Source organism: Neoarius graeffei, chromosome 7, assembly GCF_027579695.1.
Source record: "Neoarius graeffei isolate fNeoGra1 chromosome 7, fNeoGra1.pri, whole genome shotgun sequence".
In the NCBI taxonomy this organism is placed as follows: Eukaryota; Metazoa; Chordata; class Actinopteri; order Siluriformes; family Ariidae; genus Neoarius; species Neoarius graeffei.
In genome coordinates this window covers 23,394,777-23,415,904 of record NC_083575.1, presented here as the reverse complement: position 1 = coordinate 23,415,904, position 21,128 = coordinate 23,394,777, and the positions used below count along the sequence as shown (strand labels likewise).

General features: G+C 40.1%; 1 protein-coding gene across 1 annotated transcript in view; it reads left to right on the top strand.

Annotated features, from left to right (window-relative positions):
- Positions 1-21,128, top strand: part of col21a1 (collagen, type XXI, alpha 1) — a 155,474-nt gene that overhangs the window by 8,093 nt on the left and 126,253 nt on the right. The window contains exons 3-7 of the mRNA XM_060924923.1: positions 1,049-1,179; positions 1,396-1,956; positions 11,993-12,158; positions 12,250-12,478; positions 19,294-19,467. Coding sequence (XP_060780906.1) covers positions 1,049-1,179; positions 1,396-1,956; positions 11,993-12,158; positions 12,250-12,478; positions 19,294-19,467 — 1,261 coding nt within the window. The remainder of the gene's footprint in view (positions 1-1,048; positions 1,180-1,395; positions 1,957-11,992; positions 12,159-12,249; positions 12,479-19,293; positions 19,468-21,128) is intronic.

The following is a 21,128-nucleotide window of genomic DNA, read 5'->3' as shown; positions in this document are numbered from 1 at the left end:
ACGCAAGCCGAATATAGCTCACTACCAAATTCCACAGAGTTTTCCTTGTTATGTTGTGGATAATACAAACTGAAAATACCTGCACAGCTAGTTTTAGGGCATTTAAGTGCAACATCTATACTAGCTGCAAAAATATTTTTAGTCTTGTGCACACAGGAAGGTGTTGTAATGTTAAATCGAACTCTCTCTTTTTTGGAACATAGTTGTCTTCACTTTGTCATGAATACATGTGTTGGGTCATTCTCCAGAACTGGAATTTCACTGTCTGACACTGTAAATGGATTCCGTGTGCGATTGGCAGAGAAGTAGAAATATCGAGTTCTGAGAAAAAGCAAGTAGGAGGGGATATGGCGACTGGCTCATACAAATGGTGGTGAGTTCCAGATTACCCCCTCCCCCAACCCTCCAACCCCCCACCAACACTGGGATTTGGGAAAGCACTGGAGCAAGAGGCCATATTTGTGTCTTGAGGTCAAAGCCTCGAACAACCCACTGATATAACACACCAGACCATACATACTATGAAACTGAAAACTCTATGAGTTTTAATAATTAAGCTAATGATAAAGAGAGCTCGTTTTTGTCCAGCCGCAGATCAAGTGGCCAACAGGCCAAAGCACTTTCTGAAATATATGTTCCTTGTTTATTACTGTGTTTTTATAATGTCTGCGAACCTTTCTCCCACTGGAAACCATAATAAAATATGTGGTTTCCCGCAGGAACCATAGTTACATGAAGCCTCTCAAAATGTAATTCTGCATAGCCAAACCATGACCAGTAGTCATAAAAATCAGCAGTTTTTATAATGCTGTAAGTATTGTATACATTCTGGGTGCCAATACAGTAGTGTCTGTTGTTATTGCTTCAGTCAAACTGATGGGTATTTTACACACAACAAACAAAAGGAATTAAAATTTCTTCATCTCAAATGACGGCAAACAAGGCATGCTGTTCATGCAACAAGCCATTACAACCATTTTAGTTTCCACAAAATTGCTGTCTTTAACTTGAGGTTATCTAAGATATGTATATCTTCATTTCTCTTCAGGTACAAAACTGAGGCTTGGTGCTTCAGGATCATTGGTTGCAAAATGAGATCCATGCATTTTGTCTTTTGGTGTCTGTACTTCATGTTTCTTCACTTATTTTGCACAGCCCAAGATGAGGACATGAGATTAAGTAAGATGCTTCTCTCATTTCCATTACCACTGCATGGAGACTTCTGTCTCAGATAACATCATCTAATGATCATGGTCAATGCGGCTTTTTTATTAGGTCTCAAGTTAATAAAAAACATATTTACTGAGCTTGCTTTAGTTAGTTAACTCTGTATATGTATATGTAAGGATCTTCCAACTAAATACATTTTGTAAGCCTGCTTCCTTTGCCTTGCAGGTTGCAGAACAGCTCCAAGTGACTTAGTATTCATACTTGATGGCTCATGGAGTGTGGATGACACAAATTTTGAGATAGTTAAACGGTGGCTGGTGAACATCACAATAAGCTTTAACATTGGCCAGAAGTTCACCCAAGTTGGGGTGGTCCAATACAGTGATGAACCTGTTTTACACATACCACTGGGAAAACATTCCTCAACCAAAGACCTAATCAGAGCCATGGAGTCCATAGAATACATGGGGGGCAACACCAACACTGGAAAAGCTATCAAGTTTGCCAACGAGAAGCTGTTTGCACTATCAGAGCGTGGTCCGAATGGGGCTTCAAAAATTGCTGTGGTTCTGACAGACGGGAAATCACAAGATGCAGTGATGGAAGCTGCAGAGGCCGCAAGGAAAAAAGGGATAATACTCTTTGCAATTGGTGTTGGGTCAGAGACAGAGGAGGCAGAGCTGAAAACAATTGCCAACAAGCCTTCTTCAACCTATGTTTTTTATGTTGAAGACTATAAAGCCATCTCCAAGATTCGTGAAGTTATTCGACAGAAGCTGTGTGAAGGTAAACATTTTTTGATTGTATTTAAACTTAAACATTAAGATCATGAATGCTGATAGCTGCTGATGATCTGATACTGATATAGTAACAAAGTCACCTCTTGATGATGTGAAACATCACAGGCATGTTGGCAGTGTGTGAACTGAGCCCTGTTTTTAGATACATGATCTGTGTTATGCTAGTCACCATAACATGCTCAAAACATAAAATATGTCCAATCTAATCCAATGTTATTTTGCATTCTGGTCAGTATCAGCTCAAGTACTGATATGTAGTATGAGGTGGCAATCCTATTGAATATTCTTTTACACTGTTTAGAAGTCTTAACTTTATGAGAGAAATTGAACACTTTTTACCTGTAGTGACAGTTTTATATTACTCCCAAGAATGAGAGATATGATTAAAGTAATGCCTCTTACTTATTGAGATAGATTAATACTTGACAGTATTTTTACATTACAGAACATTTCACTTTTCTATGCCCACTTGTCTGGGCTCTGGGGAATCATGTTCCTTAAATAGCTGGCATTCTGGGCATTTTCCATTCTCCGATGATGCATAATAGACAGTTTTATCTATACTGTACACTAGTCCTGTATACATTATCTGAATCTTGTACTACAGTTGTTAATGGTTTCACTCTAGAGAAAAGGCAGCATGGTGGTGTAGTGGTTAGCGCTGTCGCCTCACAGCAAGAAGGTTCTGGGTTTGAGCTCAGTGGCTGATGGGGGGGCCTTTCTGTGTGGAGTTTGCACGTTCTCCCTGTGTCTGTGTGGGTTTCCTCCGGGTGCTCTGGTTTCCCCCACAGTCCAGAGACATGTGGTTAGGTTAACATGGGGCAGCCGGGTATTTGGGTTGGGCTGAAGTTCCCTTGAGCAAGGCACCTGACCCCCAACTGCTCCCTGGGTGCTGTAGTATAGCTGCCCATTGCTCTGGGTATGTGTATAAGGAATCTCATCAGAGCAATCTCGTCACAAATTATGCACAAAACTCACCAGCAACCTGTCCAGGTCTCCAAATTTCAGAGCCATTGCTCACTTGCGTGTGCACGTGTGTGTTCATTGCTTCAGACGGGTTAAATGCAGAGAAGGAATTTCATTGCGTGCTTAAGTCTGTGCTTGAGTGTACATGTGACAAATAAAGGCTTCTTGGCCTCTCTAATAAATAAATAAATAAATAAATGTTTCCTGAAGGACTCTATGGACGGTTAACAGCCTGCCTTCCTGAAGTCGACCTTGCAAAACTCTCTTGCTGGATTCTATATTGAACCTTAAAGGGTAATTGTTTATGGTACTTTGTGCTACAAGTATCGCATGAGATTGAGCCTTGCGTTCCAGCAGCATGATATTAGCATACTTTTGTGGGGGTAATGTTTTTTGTTATTATAGGTCACTGTTTGACATGCTTTCAAACAGAAATTCCCTCTAGCACTACAGTTGAATTTTTTTTCAAACAAGTAAACCATGCACTCTCAGTCCAATAATTCATAATGTCAGAGTAATTATTACAGGTGAAGTACCAGCTGTTCTATCAGTGAGGTTAGATATCAGGTCGACAACCCTACCTGCTTCCACTGAAACAGCACAGCAAAAAAACACCCCCCCCCCCAAAAAAAACAACAAAACAAAAACAAAACAGTTTCTTACAATTCCTTGGCCAGCAATCTTGTCACAAATATACACAAAACTCACCGGCAACCTATCCAGAGTCCAGGTCTCCAAACTTCAGATAACACGCATATGAGTGTGCCAATTAATCATGCCTCACTTATGTAAACCACCTCCCTGTTTCTACACTCCTTACAAAGTGAACACTTGCAACAAAGGGAGGAGAAGATGAAGAGGCACCAAATCAAGTCAAGTCAATTTTATTTGTATAGCACTTTTAACAATAGACATTGTTGTAAAGCAGCTTTACAGAAAAATAGAAATTTTAAACATATGAATCGATCCCTAATGAACAAGCCTGAGGTGATGAAGGCAAGGAAAAACTTCCTGAGATGACATGAGGAAGACATCTTGAAATGAACCAGACTGAAAAGGGAACCCATCCTCATTTGGGTGATAACAGATAGCATGATTATAAATAACTTGCTTCTATAACCGTGTCCTATATGGTTAAGAAGTGCAATTGTGTAACCAAGAAATTCCTTATAGTTTTAACATGGTCTATTTTGTTGAAGTTATCAACTAATCATTGATGATGACGACTTGAGTGCAAAACTGTTCATCACAACTGCATTCCTAAAGTTATCATAGGAAAACGATTTGTATTAATTGCACAAAATCATCTTCTAAGTGTATCTTTAGGCTGTCCATGTGGGGCCACCCTCGCAGAAACAAAGTGATGAGAACTTCAGCTAGAAGTAGGGTATCAGGATGGATCAGTCAGGTCCAAAAAGCAGGAGAGGTCAGCATCACTGGTAGCATGTGTAGCTTGACAGAAAGAGAGAGAGAATATTATGCATGCTCATTGCTCACATAATGGTTACGAACAGTGTGTACACTGCACTGAGTTCAAACAGGAACAGGACTAGTTATGACAACATAATTAAAAGGGAGACCCAGGAATTAATGCAGACATGAGGGTGCGATGAGGCATAAAGCAGCCAGCCACTCCACCGTCAGCAAACCAGAGAGCAAGTGTGAGACTGGGTGGGTGAAAGCATCCAAACATCCCAGTTTACCACAACACTCTGTGTCTGAGATCCCTCCAGATCAAGTCAAGTTTATTTTTTATAGCGCTTTTAACAATAGACATTGTTGCAAAGCAGCTTTACAGACTTTGAATGACTTTAAACATGAGCTAATTTTATCCCTAATCTATCCCCGATGAGCATGCCTGTGGCAACGGTGGCAAGGAAAAACTCCTTCAGACGACATGAGGAAGAAACCTTGAGAGGAACCAGACTCAAAAGGGAACCCATCCTCATTTGGGTGATAACAGACAACGTGATTATAACATTTTTAACAGTTTTAACATGAAGTCTGTTTCACTGATGTTATAACTCTTCATTGATGGAAACTTGAGTGCAAAACTGTTCATAACAACTGCAGTCCTAAAGTTAGCAAGTCAAATGTACAGTGGTGCTTGAAAGTTTGTGAACCCTTTAGAATTTTCTATATTTCTGAATAAATATGACTTAAAACATCATCAGATTTTCACACAAGTCCTAAAAGTAGATAAAGAGAACCCAGTTAAACAAATGAGACAAAAATATTATACTTGGTCATTTATCTACTGAGGAAAATGATCCAATATTACATATCTGTGAGTGGCAAAAGTATGTGAACCTCTCGGATTAGCAGTTAATTTGAAGGTGAAATTAGAGTCAGGTGTTTTCAATCAATTGGGATGGCAATCAGGTGTGAGTGGGCACCCTGTTTTATTTAAAGAAAAGGGATCTATCAAAGTCTGATCTTCACAACACATGTTTGTGGAAGTGTATCATGGCACAAACAAAGGAGGTTTCTGAGGACCTCAGAAAAAGCGTTGTTGATGTTCATCAGGCTGGAAAAGGTTACAAAACCATCTGTAAAGAGTTTGGACTCCACCAATCCACAGTCAGACAGATTGTGTACAAATGGAGGAAATTCAAGACCATTGTTACCCTCCCCAGGAGTGGTCGACCAACAACGATCACTCCAAGAGTAAGGCATGTAATAGTCGGCGAGGTCACAAAGGACCCCAGGGTAACTTCTAAGCAACTGAAGGCCTCTCTCACATTGGCTAATGTTAATGTTCATGAGTCCACCATCAGGAAAACACTGAACAACAGTGGTCTGCATGGCAGAGTTGCAAGGAGAAAGCCACTGCTCTCCAAAAAGAACATTGCTGCTTGTCTGCAGTTTGCTAAAGATCATGTGGACAAGCCAGAAGGCTATTGGAAAAATGTTCTGTGGATGGATGAGACCAAAATAGAATTTTGGTTTAAATGAGAAGCATTATGTTTGGAGAAAGGAAACCACTGCATTACAGCATAAGAACCTTATCCCATCTGTGAAACATGGTGGTGGTAGTATCATGGTTTGGGCCTGTTTTGCTGCATCTGGGCCAGGACAGCTTGCCATCATTGATGGAACAATGAATTCTGAATTATACCAGGGAATTCTAAAGGAAAATGTCAGGACATCTGTCCATGAACTGAATCTCAAGAGAAGGTGGGTCATGCAGCAAGACAACGACCCTAAGCACACAAGTCGTTCTACCAAAGAATGGTTAAAGAAGAATAAAGTTAATGTTTTGGAATGGCCAAGTCAAAGTCCTGACCTTAATCCAATCGAAATGTTGTGGAAGGACCTGAAGTGCGCAGTTCATATGAGGAAACCCACCAACATCCCAGAGTTGAAGCTGTTTTGTTCAGAGGAATGGGCTAAAATTCCTCCAAGCCGGTGTGCAGGACTGATCAACAGTTACCGGAAACGTTTAGTTGCAGTTATTGCTGCACAAGGGGGTCACACCAGATACTGAAAGCAAAGGTTCACATACTTTTGCCACTCACAGATATGTAATATTGGGTAATTTTCCTCAATAAATAAATGACCAAGTATAATATTTTTGTCTCATTTGTTTAACTGGGTTCTCTTTATCTACTTTTCAGACTTGTGTGAAAATCTGATGATGTTTTAGGTCATATTTATGCAGAAATATAGAAAATTCTAAAGGGTTCAAAAACTTTCAAGCACCACTGTAGTCCTCAGCCATAAAAGCATTACTGTAAGAGTCCAGAGCATCTTCCATGTGTGACTTTCAACTGTCCATATGGGGCCGTCCTCCACAGGAGCGATGTGATGAGACTCCAGCCAGACATAGGGCACCAGGATGGATCAGGCAGGTCCGAGGAGCAGAAGAGGTCAGCATCTCGATCTCAGGATTGACATGTAACTCAGACGGACAGACAGAGAGGGGGAAGGGAGAAAAAGAGAATGCAAGAGAAAACACAGGTTGTTAGGTATGCCCGATGTCACCTGATGAGTAGGAACAGTATACATTTTGCTCTGAGTGCAAGCAGGGACTCAGGGACGCCCTGGGACATAAAGCAGCCAGACACTACACAGTCAACAAACTCGAGTGAGCAAGTGAGTGGAGGACTGACAGCATCCATACATCCCAGTTTACCAAAACACTATGTCTGAGGACCCTCCAGATCTACGCCTTTACCTCATAAACACTATTAACAAAAGGCTTGACTAAACAGATATGTTTTCAGCCTAGACTTAAACGCTGAGACTGTGTCTGATTCCCGAACATTACTTGGAAGGCTGTTCCGTAACTGACTGGTCTTTGTAAGAAAAGGCTCTGCCCCCTGATGTAGCCTTCACTATATGAGGTACCAGAAGATAGCCTGCACCTTTTGATCTAAGTAGACGTGGCGGGTCATAAAGACCCGAACAACTACTCCCTCCGCCATACTGTGGGAACTGAAGTCACCGATGAGTGGTCACATGATCAACTGCACAACGCACAATGGAGTTAGGTGCGCCCCCCACACCTCCAGATCTGCTCTTTTACCTAATAAAAAGCTATTAACAAAAAGTTTGACTAAACAAATATCTTTTCAGCCAAGACGTAAACACTGAGAGTGTATCTGAGTCCCAAACACTACTTGGAAGGCTGTTCCATAACTGTGGGGCTTTGTAAGAGAAAGCTCTGCCCCCTGCTGTAGCCTTCACTATTTGAATTACCAACAAATAGCCTGCACCTTTTAATCTAAAGTAGGTGTGGTGGGTCATGAAAGAACAGAAGTTGTCTTAGGTACTGTGGCGTGAGACCTTTCAGTGCTTTATATATCAATAGTACTATTTTATAATCAATGCAACATTTGATTGGGAGCAAATGCAGTGTGGATGAGACGGGGTGATGTGGTCATATCTTCTAGTTGTAGTAAGGACTCTTGCTGCTGCATTCTGGACTAATTGGAGCTTGTTAATACACTTACTGGAACATCTAGACAGTAAGGCATTACAATAATCCAACCTAGAGGTAACAAAAGCATTAATTAGTTCTTCTGTACTGTGTAGTGACATTATAGTTCTTATCTTAGTAATATTTCTGAGATGAAAGAAGGCTATCCTAGTAATATTACCTATATGACCTTCAAATGAAAGACTGGAGTCAATAATCACACCAAAGTGTTTTATTGCTGCACGTGAAGACACAAAGGCCATCCAGAGTTACTGTGTAATCAGAAAGCTAATTTCTAGCTGTATGTGGTCCTAGTACAAGCACTTCTGTCTTGTCAGAATTAAGTAGAAAGAAGTTAATAAGCATCCATTGTCTAATTTCAGTTTTTAAAATAGGACACACTTGCCCTCCATAGTAAACACGTGCAACATGATTTCTTTGATAATTTCCTAAATTTAGTTCAAACAGTAAACAGAACCACAGCAAAGCGTGTGTGTGTGTGTGTATGTGTGTGTTCATCTGTCTTTTAAAAATGCTAACATAAAGATGGAGAAAATCATTTGCTACACAAATCTAAGCTCAGTAACTTGCTAACAAAATAAACAAAGTTACATTAACAGGTATGTAGTTTGCAACATAAAGCACAGTAGGAAGTAACAAATGAAATATAATGTTTTAAATTATAAATTCAGAAAATAAACTTTAATTATTATTTTACATCTCAGGCTTACTCTTAAAAAGGAAATGAAATTGAGTCAAGCCTGGTTTCCATAGCTGTTTTATGTACAATAGAAGCGACATTTAAAATTTTTTGACAAAACACAATTGCGAATGGTCTGTGTTTCCACTGAGTGATGTTATGCCATTAAAGCTGGGTTTTCTCCTCTCATGATAACTCTTACAGAGCACTCTTTTTTCAGAAAGGTAACATTTCTGTTTGCTTTTCATGTTATGTCATGTGACCATAAATGTGAAAAATGTGTTTCCATTTCAGTTTTGTGAAGTATTGCTTTATCGAATCATTTGAAAAACCACACCTCATGTGAAAGTCAAAACTTTTTCGCAATATTTGACTTTTTAAAAATTTGTGTGTTTCCGTTACTCAATTTTTATAGTTTGCAATTTGAAATTGTACATTAAGCAGGTTGATAGGAACATGGCCTCAGACTGCAATGAACACGTTCTGGCATCATATCACATTGCCTTGTTTCCTTGTCAAATAACAAATCTTACTTGAGCTAATAGAGTAATGAAAAGCAATTAAGGAGTCCATGGTAAGACATGATGACATGGGCCCATAAACTGTCCACTCATCATTCCTGGTTTTGACTTCGTTTTAGTTATATTATTGATTTTCAAACAAACTCCAATTTCAAATCAATGTCAGAAACTGAACTGAAGCTACAAAACCAGGCTTATGCATAAATCATAAATGGTATTAGGATGGTTCCAGTGCATGTTGCAAAGGTGAATCTGTGCCCAGACTGATGATGTGTGCACTCTAGTGCAGGTTTTTTTGGACCTCTCTATAATTGGCTGCATTCATCATTCCCTCAGTTCTAACCTGCATCCCTATTCCTGTTGATGAGGAACCCCCCCCCCACACACACACACACAGCAAGAGCCATCCATCCATTATCCGTAACCACTTATCCTATGCAGGGTTGCGGGCTAGGTGGAGCCTATCCCAGCTGACTATGGACGAGAGGCAGGGTACACCCTGGACAAGTCACCAGATCATCGCAGGGCTGACACATAGAGACAAACAACCATTCACATTCACACTTACAGTCAATTTAGAGCCACCAATTAGCCTAACCTGCATGTCTTTGGACTGTGGGGGGAAACCGGAGCACCCAGAGGAAACCCACACAGACACAGGGAGAACATGCAAATTCCACACAGAAAGGCCCCGTCGACCACTGGGCTCAAGCCCAGAACCTTCTTGTTGTGAGGCGACAGTGCTAACCACTACACCATGGTGCTGCCCCATAGTTCAGCCCAGAGAGTTCAATATTGTCTCATCAAACTATAGAATCATGCTCTTGGTGTTTTTTAAGTGTCTACCATAAGTGTCTTCCATATACCATATGCCTTTTACTTGAAGACTTGATTGATGGAGTGCTTCTGAGATAGTTGTCCTTCTGGCTGGTTCTCCGATCACTGCTTCTGAGGCTCTGATTGTGCTGCCATTAGGTTTTTGGTCACCTCCCTGACCAAGGTCCTTCTAGAATGGTTACGGAGTTTGGCCTGATAACCAGCTCTAGGAAGAGCCATAGTAGTTCCAAAATTCTTTCATGTCACAATGATGGAGCCCATTGTACTCCTGGGAACATAGTTCTTGAGATATCTCATGATAATCAAAAGCAAATAGGATGTACCCTGAGCTCAGTTTGGAGTCCCTGACCCAAGGGTCTGAAATCTCTTAGCCAAGGGTCTGAGAGATTTCAGTTTTTGATTTGTAATAAATTTGCAAACATTTCTACAAAGATGTTCTGGGTTGTCATTATGTATTGTGTAGATAAAATCAATAATAAAATTAAGTGTCTTTTATTAAATGTACTATATAAGTGATGGTATTGGAGTTTGCATGTTCTCCCTGTGTCTGTGTGGGTTTCCTCCGGGTGCTCCGGTTTCCCCCACAGTCCAAAGACGTGCAAGCTAGGCTAATTGGTGGCTCTAAATTGACTGTAGATGTGAATGTGAGTGTGAATGGTTGTTTCCCAAGCCTGGAAATGGGAGGGTTGCGGCAGGAAGGGCATCTGGCATGAAACTATGCTACAATTAAGATGATGTGGATCAATAAGGTCCACATGGCAGCGACCCCACACACATAAGTACGATAAGCTGGAAGAAGTGAGTGACTATGTAAAGTGATGGTACTACATGCTGTTTATGTACAAGTACCATGTGAATTTTTCAATATGGTGAAATAAGACAAGTAATCAGAGTTAGGCTGTGTATCAAATGGTGCACTTATATCTCATAGTCCACTGTTTTGCATGGCTGAGAGGGCTGTACTGTGTCCCATTTCGTATTTTAAGCTTAAAAAAATGTGCCCACGATTGCCCTCTATGCAGCATGCATATATAATAACTTTGGCAAAGCCCTCATCAAAGCAGACTCTTCTGCAGCCTTTCACCCCAAGTCCCTTTTGATTATGAGTGAGATTCATTCAAAGTAGACAGGAAAATACATGCTGGATTACCACACCTTAACAACATTACCAAAGTGTGGACTTGAAGTTGCATTGCAGGTGCCATTTGGAGCATGGCACAGTACTTCTGATTGAACTCTGCTCCTGGTGAAAGCTTCAATATGATGACGCAGAAAGGGTGAAGTGTTTAATAACCTTTGCTTCAAGAACAGGGGTTCAAATACAATACAACCAAGACATTTAAGACAGTCTTGCTGGTTTCTGCTTCCAGCAGTTGGTTTCATACTTTGTATTTGCTCTGTTTACACACTGCTGACTGTTTGTCTGTTTCTGGTTTGTGATTCTGCCTTGTCCTTTGGTTTTGATCACTGTACTTATTTAATATACACTGTCCTACACTTGCATCTGTCAAGCCTGCGTATCATGACGACATCTGGTAAAAGATTCATGGCTGATTTTGCTTCAGAATTGTGGGAAAAAAATGTTTATTATGGAAATTCAAATGTTTTGCATCTACTGAAAATTCTGAAAGTTCGCATTTTTAAATGCAGTTGTTCCAATGAGTAAAACAAGGTCACTGTTATATTAATTAATGTAGCATTTTTCAAAATTTAAAAGGTAATATAATCATATTTTCAAAAGTATGACTAGATTCAAGCTTTTCTGGAATGAATCAAAGATAATGGTCATTTCTCATCTGTTTTTTTGCACTGACTGGGATGTACCTTGGACAGCTTGCATATTTGCAAGATGTCCAGGGTTCCGTGCCAAGGTCTGATTCTTACTGATTTACTTTACTGATTCTTTACTTCAGTGCAAGGCCAAATGAAATGAATACAAGAATTCTTTGAATGTTTTGCATTTTTTCCTGGCACTATAGGAAACAGAATTTGAATATTAAACAGATATGAAAAGCAACTGTGACCATGCATAGTGCAATAACACAATCATTTTTGTTTCCCCTCTAATATACCATAGAGACTGTATGTCCAAACAAAATAGCAATTGACTCTCGGGATGAGAAGGGATTTGATATTCTGTTTCACCTGAAATTGGCAAAAAAAGCTAAAAAGACACAAGGATCCCTTTATGGAATGAAAGCCTACCAAGTGACATCCACACATGATTTAACGGAGGATACCAGGTACAATCTGGAGAGAATGCTGTTGTTCTTATGGTGAATTTACATTGGTTTGTTTTGCTTTCAAACAGTCACAAGACTTTAATCTTCATAGGGCTTTGTTTCCTGATGGGTTTCCACCTTCTTACGTGTTTGTGGCCACGCTTAAATACAAGGGTTCTGTCCTAACAGAGGACTGGGATCTCTGGAGAATACAGACTATGGATGGAGAGCCTCAAATGGCAGTGACTTTAAATGGCTTGAAGAGGACAGTCACATTCATTACTACAAGCACTACACAAAGCGGAATACAGAAAGTCGTCTTCACCAAATCACCAGCAAAAGTAAATACACAGCAGTCTTCAACAATTCCTCAATAAATATTGAAATTATATTATAATAGTGAATATTGTAATATAATATTGATATCCTATTTCAGCACTTTTCCTATCCTTATGTCAGCAGTTCACTCTTTAGAATCACATTTAATGATTGCTCTAAACACATAGTAAAATAATGTGGTATATTGAGTGATACACTGAGTGATACAAATCTAATTTTAGAATTATGAAAAAACATAATTTTTTTGTTTTCTGATGTTAAATAATAGCACAGTCTTAAAAATAAGAGCAAAAATGTCAACTCTAAAAAATATCTTTTAAATAAATTCCAGACAATTTACAGTGCCTTGCAAAAGTATTCATCCCCCTTAGTGTTCGTCCTCTTTTGTTGCATTACAAGCTGGAATTAAAATGGATTTTTGGGGGGTTAGCACCATTTGATTTACGCAACATGCCTACCGCTTTAAAGGTGCACATTTTTTTTTTTATTTATTGTGACACAAACAATAATTAAGATGAAAAAACAGAAATCTGGAGTGTGCATAAGTATTCCCCCCCAAAGTCAATACTTTGTAGAGCCACCTTTTGCTACAATTACAGCTGCAAGTCTCTTGGGGTATGTCTCTATTAGCTTAGCACATCTAGCCACTGGGATTTTTGCCCATTCCTCAAGGCAAAACTGATCCAACTCCTTCAAGTTAGATGGGTTGTGTTGGTGTACAGCAATCTTCAAGTTATGCCACAGATTCTCAATTGGATTGAGGTCTGGGCTTTGATTAGGCTATTCCAAGACATTTAAATGTTTCCTTTTAAACCACTCCAGTGTAGCTTTAGCAGTATGTTTAGGGTCATTGTCCTGCTGGAATGTGAACCTTTGTCCCAGTCTCAAACCTGTGGCTGACTCAAACAGGTTTTCCTCCAGAATTGCCCTGTATTTAGTGCCATCCATCTTTCCTTCAGTCCTTTTTTTTTAATTAATCAAAAACAGTCAATATAGACAGACAATCAGCAACCATACATACTAGAGAGACAGTAATATGATGAAAACATATAGACCATAAAAGCAAAACAAAAACCAAACAAACAACACAAGAGGGAAGGGGGGGGGGTTGAGGAGGCTTTGCTCTCTGTTCTCAAAACATCATAAGCAATACAGGAGTCCATCTCTTCAGGAGTTTCTCTTTCTGGAGCCTTAGGTTGTGAGTTATCGCCTCCATCCTATATAGTTCCCAAACTCGATCTTTCCAGGACTGAAACATTGGAACAGTGGGTTTCAACCAATTTACAGTGATCCCTTTAAAAGCTGCTACTAGGAGGATTTGTAAGAGGTACATATCTCTACGTTCAAAGCCCTGAGGGACAGCTCCCAACAAAGCATACAGGGGCTCTTTAGGGATATCTATATGAAAGATATCAACCAGTGCGGAAAATATATCATGCCAGTATTTCTTCAGCTTTTCACAGGACCAGAAGGTATGAAGAAAATTTTAATCAGCCTCACCACAATCCCTCCAGCAAGAACTAGTGGTTGATGATCCATACTTCCCTCTTTCCTTCAGTCCTGACCAGCTTTCCTGTCCCAGCAGATGAAAAACATCCCCACAGCACGATGCTACCACTGCCATGCTTCATTCCAGCATAACCATTTCCAGTTGAGAGTACATCGTGTGCATTCTGGCTGCTGCTTCTTACCAGAGCTTTTTATTTTATTTTCTCTCTTTTTTTTGTGTGTTTGTGTAGTTTGATGTTTGTTTTTGTTTGAGTGTTTTTGTCCACTGGTGGTGTAGCTCCGGACCCAGTTTTGGGCGTCGGTTCCCTCCAGGCCTTGGTTCGCTGTGGGTGATGCTGGTGCTCCTCGCTATGGACTGTAGTGAGCTTGTTGCTCATTTTAACATCGTGGCTGTCCAGCGCTCTGTGCTTTAGTGCTTGGCGTGGTGTTCCGAGCGATGTTGTTCAGTGGCATCATGGCGGCTGTGCATGCGGTTTGGGATGTACCGGCGCTCTAAGAGGCTGTGCTTCTGTGCTCGCTTTGTGGATCCATGACATGCTGTTCCGAGTGATGTTGCCCGGCGGCGGCGTGGCGGCTGTGCTGGCGGTGTGGGACTTGTTTTCGTATGCCTTTTGGTGGGACTGTGGCTGCTGCACCATTGGAATGACATCCTGGCCTCTATTTGGTGGGCTTTTTTTCCCCCTATAATTGTAAAGCGACCTTGAGTTTTGAGAAGGGCGCGATATAAATTGAAATTATTGTTATTATTTTATTGTATGGATGGTGTTCTCAAGGTGTTAGGTTTGCGCCACACATGGCATTTCCCATGATGGCCAAAAAGTTAAATTTTTGTCTCATTTGACCAGAGAATCTTCTTCCATGTGTTTGGGGAGTCTGCCACATGCCATTGGGCAAACTCCAGACAGGTTTTCTACAGCAATGGCTTTTTTCTGGCCACTCTTCCATAAAGCCCCACTCTGTGGAGTGTATGGCTTAAAGTGGTCCTATGGACAGATACTCCCATCTCTGCTGTGGATATTTGCAGCTCCTTCAGTGTTATCCTTGGTGTCTTTGTTGCATCTCTGATTAATGCCCTCCTTGCCTGGTCTGTGAGTTTTGGTCGGCAGCCTTCTCTTGTCAGATTTGTAGTGGTGCCATATCCTTTCCATTTTGCTATAATGGATTTAATGGTGCTCCATGGGATATTCAAAGTTTGGGATATTTTTTATAACCCAACCCTGATCTATACTTCTCCACAACTTTGTCTCTGACCTGTTTGGAGGCTCCTTGGTTCTCATATTGCTTGCTGAGTAATGTAGCAGAGTCAGGGTCCTTCCAGAACAGGTTGATTTATACAGACATCATGTGACAGATCATGTGACACTTTGATTGCACACAGGTGGATCTTAATCAACTAATTATGACTTATGAAGTGAATTGGTTGGAGCAGCTCTTGTTTAGGGGTTTCATACGAAAGGGGGCAAATACTTATGCACACTCCAGAGTTCTGTTTTTTTTCATCTTAATTATTGTTTGTGTCACAATAAAAAACAATGTGCACCTTTAAAGTTGTAGGCATGTTTTTGTAAATTAAATGGTGCTAACCCCCCAAAAATCCATTTTAATTCCAGCTTGTAATGCAACAAAACAGGACAAACACCACCAAGGGGGATGAATACTTTTGCAAGGCACTGTATCCCTTTAAAAAATTTCTACAACCTTTCAACAAAAAATTTCAGTGTTCAGAACTCTATTGTTGCCCACATGTGCAGCGCTTTAGGGGAAAACCAAACAGCTTTCAACATAGCAGAAAAGTTAAATCTTTGTGTGAAAGAGGATGCATAAGCACAACCTCAAGAAGCAGCTTACAATGTTCTGTATGGAACAGTGGCCCATATCATGCTACAAGTACCTTCCACTTTTGTTAGACGTTATACAACCCCAATTCCAAAAAGCTGGGACACTGTGTAAACTGGAAATAAAAACAGAATGTGATAATTTGCAAATCATGGAAACCATATATTTCATTGAAAATAGCACAAAAACAACATATCAAATGTTCAAACTGAGAAATTTTATTGCTTTTAAAAAATATATATGCTCATTTTGAATTTGATGTCAGCAACACATTTCAGAAAAGTTGTGACGGGGCATGTTTACTGCTGTGTTGCATCACTTTTGAAAGAGGAATGTTGTCCCATTCTTGCCTGATAGACGATTTCAGTTGCTCAACAGTTCGGGGTCTCCTTTGTCGTATTTTGTGCTTCAAAGTGTGCCTGATGTTTTAAATGGGAGACAGGTCTGGACTGCATTCAGGCCAGTTTAGCACCCAGACTCTTTTACTATGGAGCCATACAGTTGTAATATGTGCAGAAAGCGGTTTGGCATTGTCTTACTGAAAGAAGGAAAGCTTTCCCTGAAAAAGATTTTGTCTGGATGGCAGCATATTGCTCTGAAACGTGGACATATCATTCAGCATTAATGATGCCTTCCCAGATGTACAGGCTACCCATGTCATGTGCACTGATGCACCCTCATACCACCACAGATGCTGGCTTTTGAACTATGCACTGATAACAAGCTGGATGGTCCCTCTCCTCTTTAGCCTGGAGGACGTGGTGTCCATGATTTCTAAAAATAATTTCTAAATTCGATTTGTCAGACCACAGGACAATTTTCCACTTCGCCTCAGACCATTGTAAAAGAGCTCGGGCCCAGAGAAGATGGCGGTGTTTCTGGATATTGTTTATATCTGGTTGTAGCTTGCATTTGTGGATGCAGTAATGAACTGTTTTCACAGACGACGGTTTTCTGAAGTGTTCCTGAGCCCATACAGTGATTTCCACTACAGACACGTGTCTGCTTTTAATGCAGTGTCACCTGAGGGCCTGAAGATCACACGCATCCAATGTCAGTTTTCAGCCTTGTTTCTTGCATACAGAGATTTCTCCAGATTCTCTGAATCTTTTAATGATATTTTGTACCATAGATGATGTTATATTATGTACCATAGATGATGTGATCTCCAAATTCTTTGCAGTTTTACATTGAGGAACGTTATTCTTAAATTGTTGCACTGTTTGCCCACACAGTGTTTCACAGAGCGGTGAATCCCTCCCCATCTTTACTTCTGAGAGACTCCACCTCTCTGGGATGCTCTTTTTATACCCAATCATCTTACTGACCTGTTGCCAATTAACCACATTAGTGTTTTTTAGCATTACACAACACAACTTTTTCAGTCTTTTGTTGCCCCGTTCCAACTTTTCTGAAACATGTTGCTGACATCAAATTCAAAATGAGCATATATTTAAAAAAAACAATAAAATTTCTTTGTTTCAACATTTGATATGTTGTCTATTTTCAATTAAATATAGGGTTTCCATGATTTGCAAATCTTCACATTCTTTATTTATTTATTTATTTATTTATGTTTTACACAGTGTCCCAACTTTTTTGGAATTGGGGTTGTATGAAGAGGCACTGATGAGTTATTCTTTCAACCCCAACAATTAATATTGTGAAGCCATTTAATTTTAAAGCCAGTGTTATGCATGAAAATACTTATATGTGAAGCATTACATGTAAAATTACAATGCTGCGGGTGGCACGGTGGTGTAGTGGTTAGCGCTGTTGCCTCACAGCAAGAAGGTCCTGGGTTCGAGCCCCGGGGCCGGCGAGGGCCTTTCTGTGTGGAGTTTGCATGTTCTCCCCGTGTCCGCGTGGGTTTCCTCCGGGTGCTCCGGTTTCCCCCACAGTCCAAAGACATGCAGGTTAGGTTAACTGGTGACTCTAAATTGACCGTAGGTGTGAGTGTGAATGGTTGTCTGTGTCTATGTGTCAGCCCTGTGATGACCTGGCGACTTGTCCAAGGTGTACCCCGCCTTTCGCCCGTAGTCAGCTGGGATAGGCTCCAGCTTGCCTGCGACCCTGTAGAAGGATAAAGTGGCTAGAGATAATGAGATGAGATTACAGTGCTGCATCTCCATACATTTGTGATGAAAAAAAAAATCACTCATTGCCCATAGTGTTATTCTATATATTATTATTTTAATAGAGGATGCCAATAATGTTGTAGTTATATAAATCTACTCTTACATAAGGTTAAACATAATTGTGACTCATTTTATTACATTACTGTTTGTTTCTGTTTATTACAAATTATGTCAGTGGAGAAATTCATTGTCAGTGATCTTGTGAATATACAGTACTGTGCAAAAGTCTTAGGCACCTTATTTTTTTCATCCAAACTTTGTTATAGATTTCTCTTTTATGATGTCTACATTATCGAGTCAGTACAAAAATGTTTTAGAGTTCCAAGCATTCGTTTTGAGGTGGCATGGTGGTGTAGTGGTTAGCACTGTTGCCTCACAGCAAGAAGGTTCTGGGTTTGATCCCTGTGGCCGACGGGGGCCTTTCTGTGTGGAGTTTGCATGTTCTCCCTGTGTCTGCATGGGTTTGCTCCGGTTTCCCCCACAGTCCAAAGACATGCAGGTTAGGCTAATTGGAGGCTCTAAATTGACCGTAGGTGTGAATGTTTGTTTGTCTCTATGTGTTAGCCCTGTGATGTGACCTGTCCAGGGTGACTTGTCCAGGGTGTACCCCGCCTCTCGCCCATAGTCAGCTGGGATAGGCTCCAACTTGCCCGCGGCCCTGCACAGGATATGTGGCTACAAATGATGGATGGAACATTCGTTTTCCAGAACAAAATTAAATGTTACAGGAAAAAAATGTTTGTATGTGAGCGGCATATTACATAAGAGAGCACTTTTCAGATTAAAAAAGAAAACATTATGAAGGCTACTGGGTTTTGGGGCAAAATGAAGAAGCGAGTGTGACAGTCAAAGTGTCCAGAAGAACTGTGGCTGGTTCTGCAAGATGCTCAGTAAAACCTACAGCTCATTTCCTTATAAAACTGCACTCATTGTACCTGAGACTACTATTGTTTTAAAGCAAAGCGTCGTCTCACACCAAATATTGACTTTGTTTCATTTATTATGGCTTACTGCTATTTATAGTAATTTTTTTTAAAATGTTGAAACATTTACTTTCATTGTTAAGCGATTTTTGGTCTACAGGATTTCTTTACATGTGCCTAAGACTTTTGCAGAGTACTGTATATACAGCATTTTACTCATATTTGAATAATATTTTAGCTGATATCATGCCAAAAAAAAAAAAAAAGCTCATTCAAACAGGAAGAGGGACACGGATGTGTATATCTCTGCTTTAGAATCTGCCAAAACACATTTTCACATGTAAAACCTTATGAATACTTTTTTGCAAAGCTATTATTTTTCCTTACTCTCGTCATTCTGTCTGAGCACAGAAACTTTTTGATGAAAAATGGCATCAGCTGCGTCTTCTGATAACAGAGGAAGATGTAACGCTTTACGTTGATGACTTGGAAATTGAAACCCTACCCCTCGAACCGCCTGCTGGCATTTTTATCAATGGAAAGACACAAGTTGGGAAATATGTCAGAAAAGAAACAACTGTTCCTGTAAGTGTACCATCTACTTTATTATTATAATCAATACAGAGGGAGAAATAAGTATTCAACACATAAGCTGTTTTTCTATTAAATATGCTGCAAAAAAATTATATCTTAGCAAGTGAAAATATCTTGAAAATAGTTGAAACAATCTAGCATTTCCTATTAAAAGAATACAAGACACCAATTCTGAAATTATTAAACCTCGTTCTAGATTGCAACCAACTTATTCTAAGATGTCTTATCAAGTAAAAATATCTGTCCATGCAGCAAGATAATTTCACTAGTATTAAGTAATTTTCTCCTCAAATTCAGTTTTCATTTTTTTGCGGTGTATATTTCCAGTGCAGCTATTCATATGAAATACTGAGCAGAGACTGGTACTGAAGCAATAAAACTACACAGAAAAATAAACTGTAATATTCAAATCCATAAAAAAGTCATGTGCAATAAAGCGCAATGATACAGGAAAAAGTATTGAACATGCTAACTGAAATTTATTTAATATTTGTGGAGAAGTCTTTGTTTGCAATGACAGCTTCAAGATGCTTCCTGTACGAAGAAACTAATCTCTCGCAGTGTTCAGGTGGGATTCCCTCTCATTCTTTTACACAAACAGTCTTTAACTGAAATGGCGAATCATGATCTTCAGTTCATTCTTCAAATTTTCTGTTGGGTTTAAGTGTCATGATTGACTGGGCCATTCCAACACCTTCATTTTCTCTCTGTGGAACCAGTTGAGAGTGCTTTGCTGTATGTTTTGGATCGTTGTCCTGCTGGAAAGTCCACCCACGTCTCATCATCCTCATGATCCTAATAGATGGCAACACATTCTTCTCAAGAACTTCCAGTACATGACTCCATTCTTTTTCCCTTCGGTAATTTGGATTTTGCTGGTGCCCTGAGAAGATTAACAGACCCAGACCATGTTGCTTCCACCGCTGAACTTTATTGTAGAGATGATATTTTTAGGGTAGTATACACAGCCAAATATGGCACGTTGAAAAGTTAGATTTTTTTGTCTTCTCTATATACAGTACAACCTGGTGAGTTGTCCAGGGTGTACCCTGCCTCTCATCCATACATAGTCAGCTGGGATAGGCTCCAGCTTGCCTGCAACCCTGTAGAACAGGAAAAGCAGCTACAGATAATGAATGGATGGATAGATGTACACAGTACATTCTCCCAGTAATCTACAGGCTTCTCCAAATGTTCTGTGCAAATTTTCAACATGCCTCTTCACCAATAATGGAGTCTTCTGGGGTGATCAAGAATGGAGACCATGGCTGTGGAGTGCAGTTCCTATTGCTTTCTCTGTGACAACTGTACCCACTGCTTCTTTTTGAGTGGTCCGTCAATCTTCAGCTACTACTCTTCTGATTAACGTTCTGACTGCCCAGTCAGAAATCTTGCAAGGAGCTCCTGTCCATGGCAGGTTGATGGTTGAATGATATACCTTCCACTTACCCTTCTTACTTACTTATGGTCCCCGTCAATATATTGACGATGGGGGACCCTCCCAGCCCTTTCTCCTGCACCTTCTTTCCTCTTCCCTGCCATTCAGGTTCTTCTCATAGAGATGTTTCCTATCTTGAACTTTAACACACCAGCTTGAGCGGTTCAGCGCAGCTTGGTATCATGATTTGATGTCAGTACCAAAGATTTTCAGG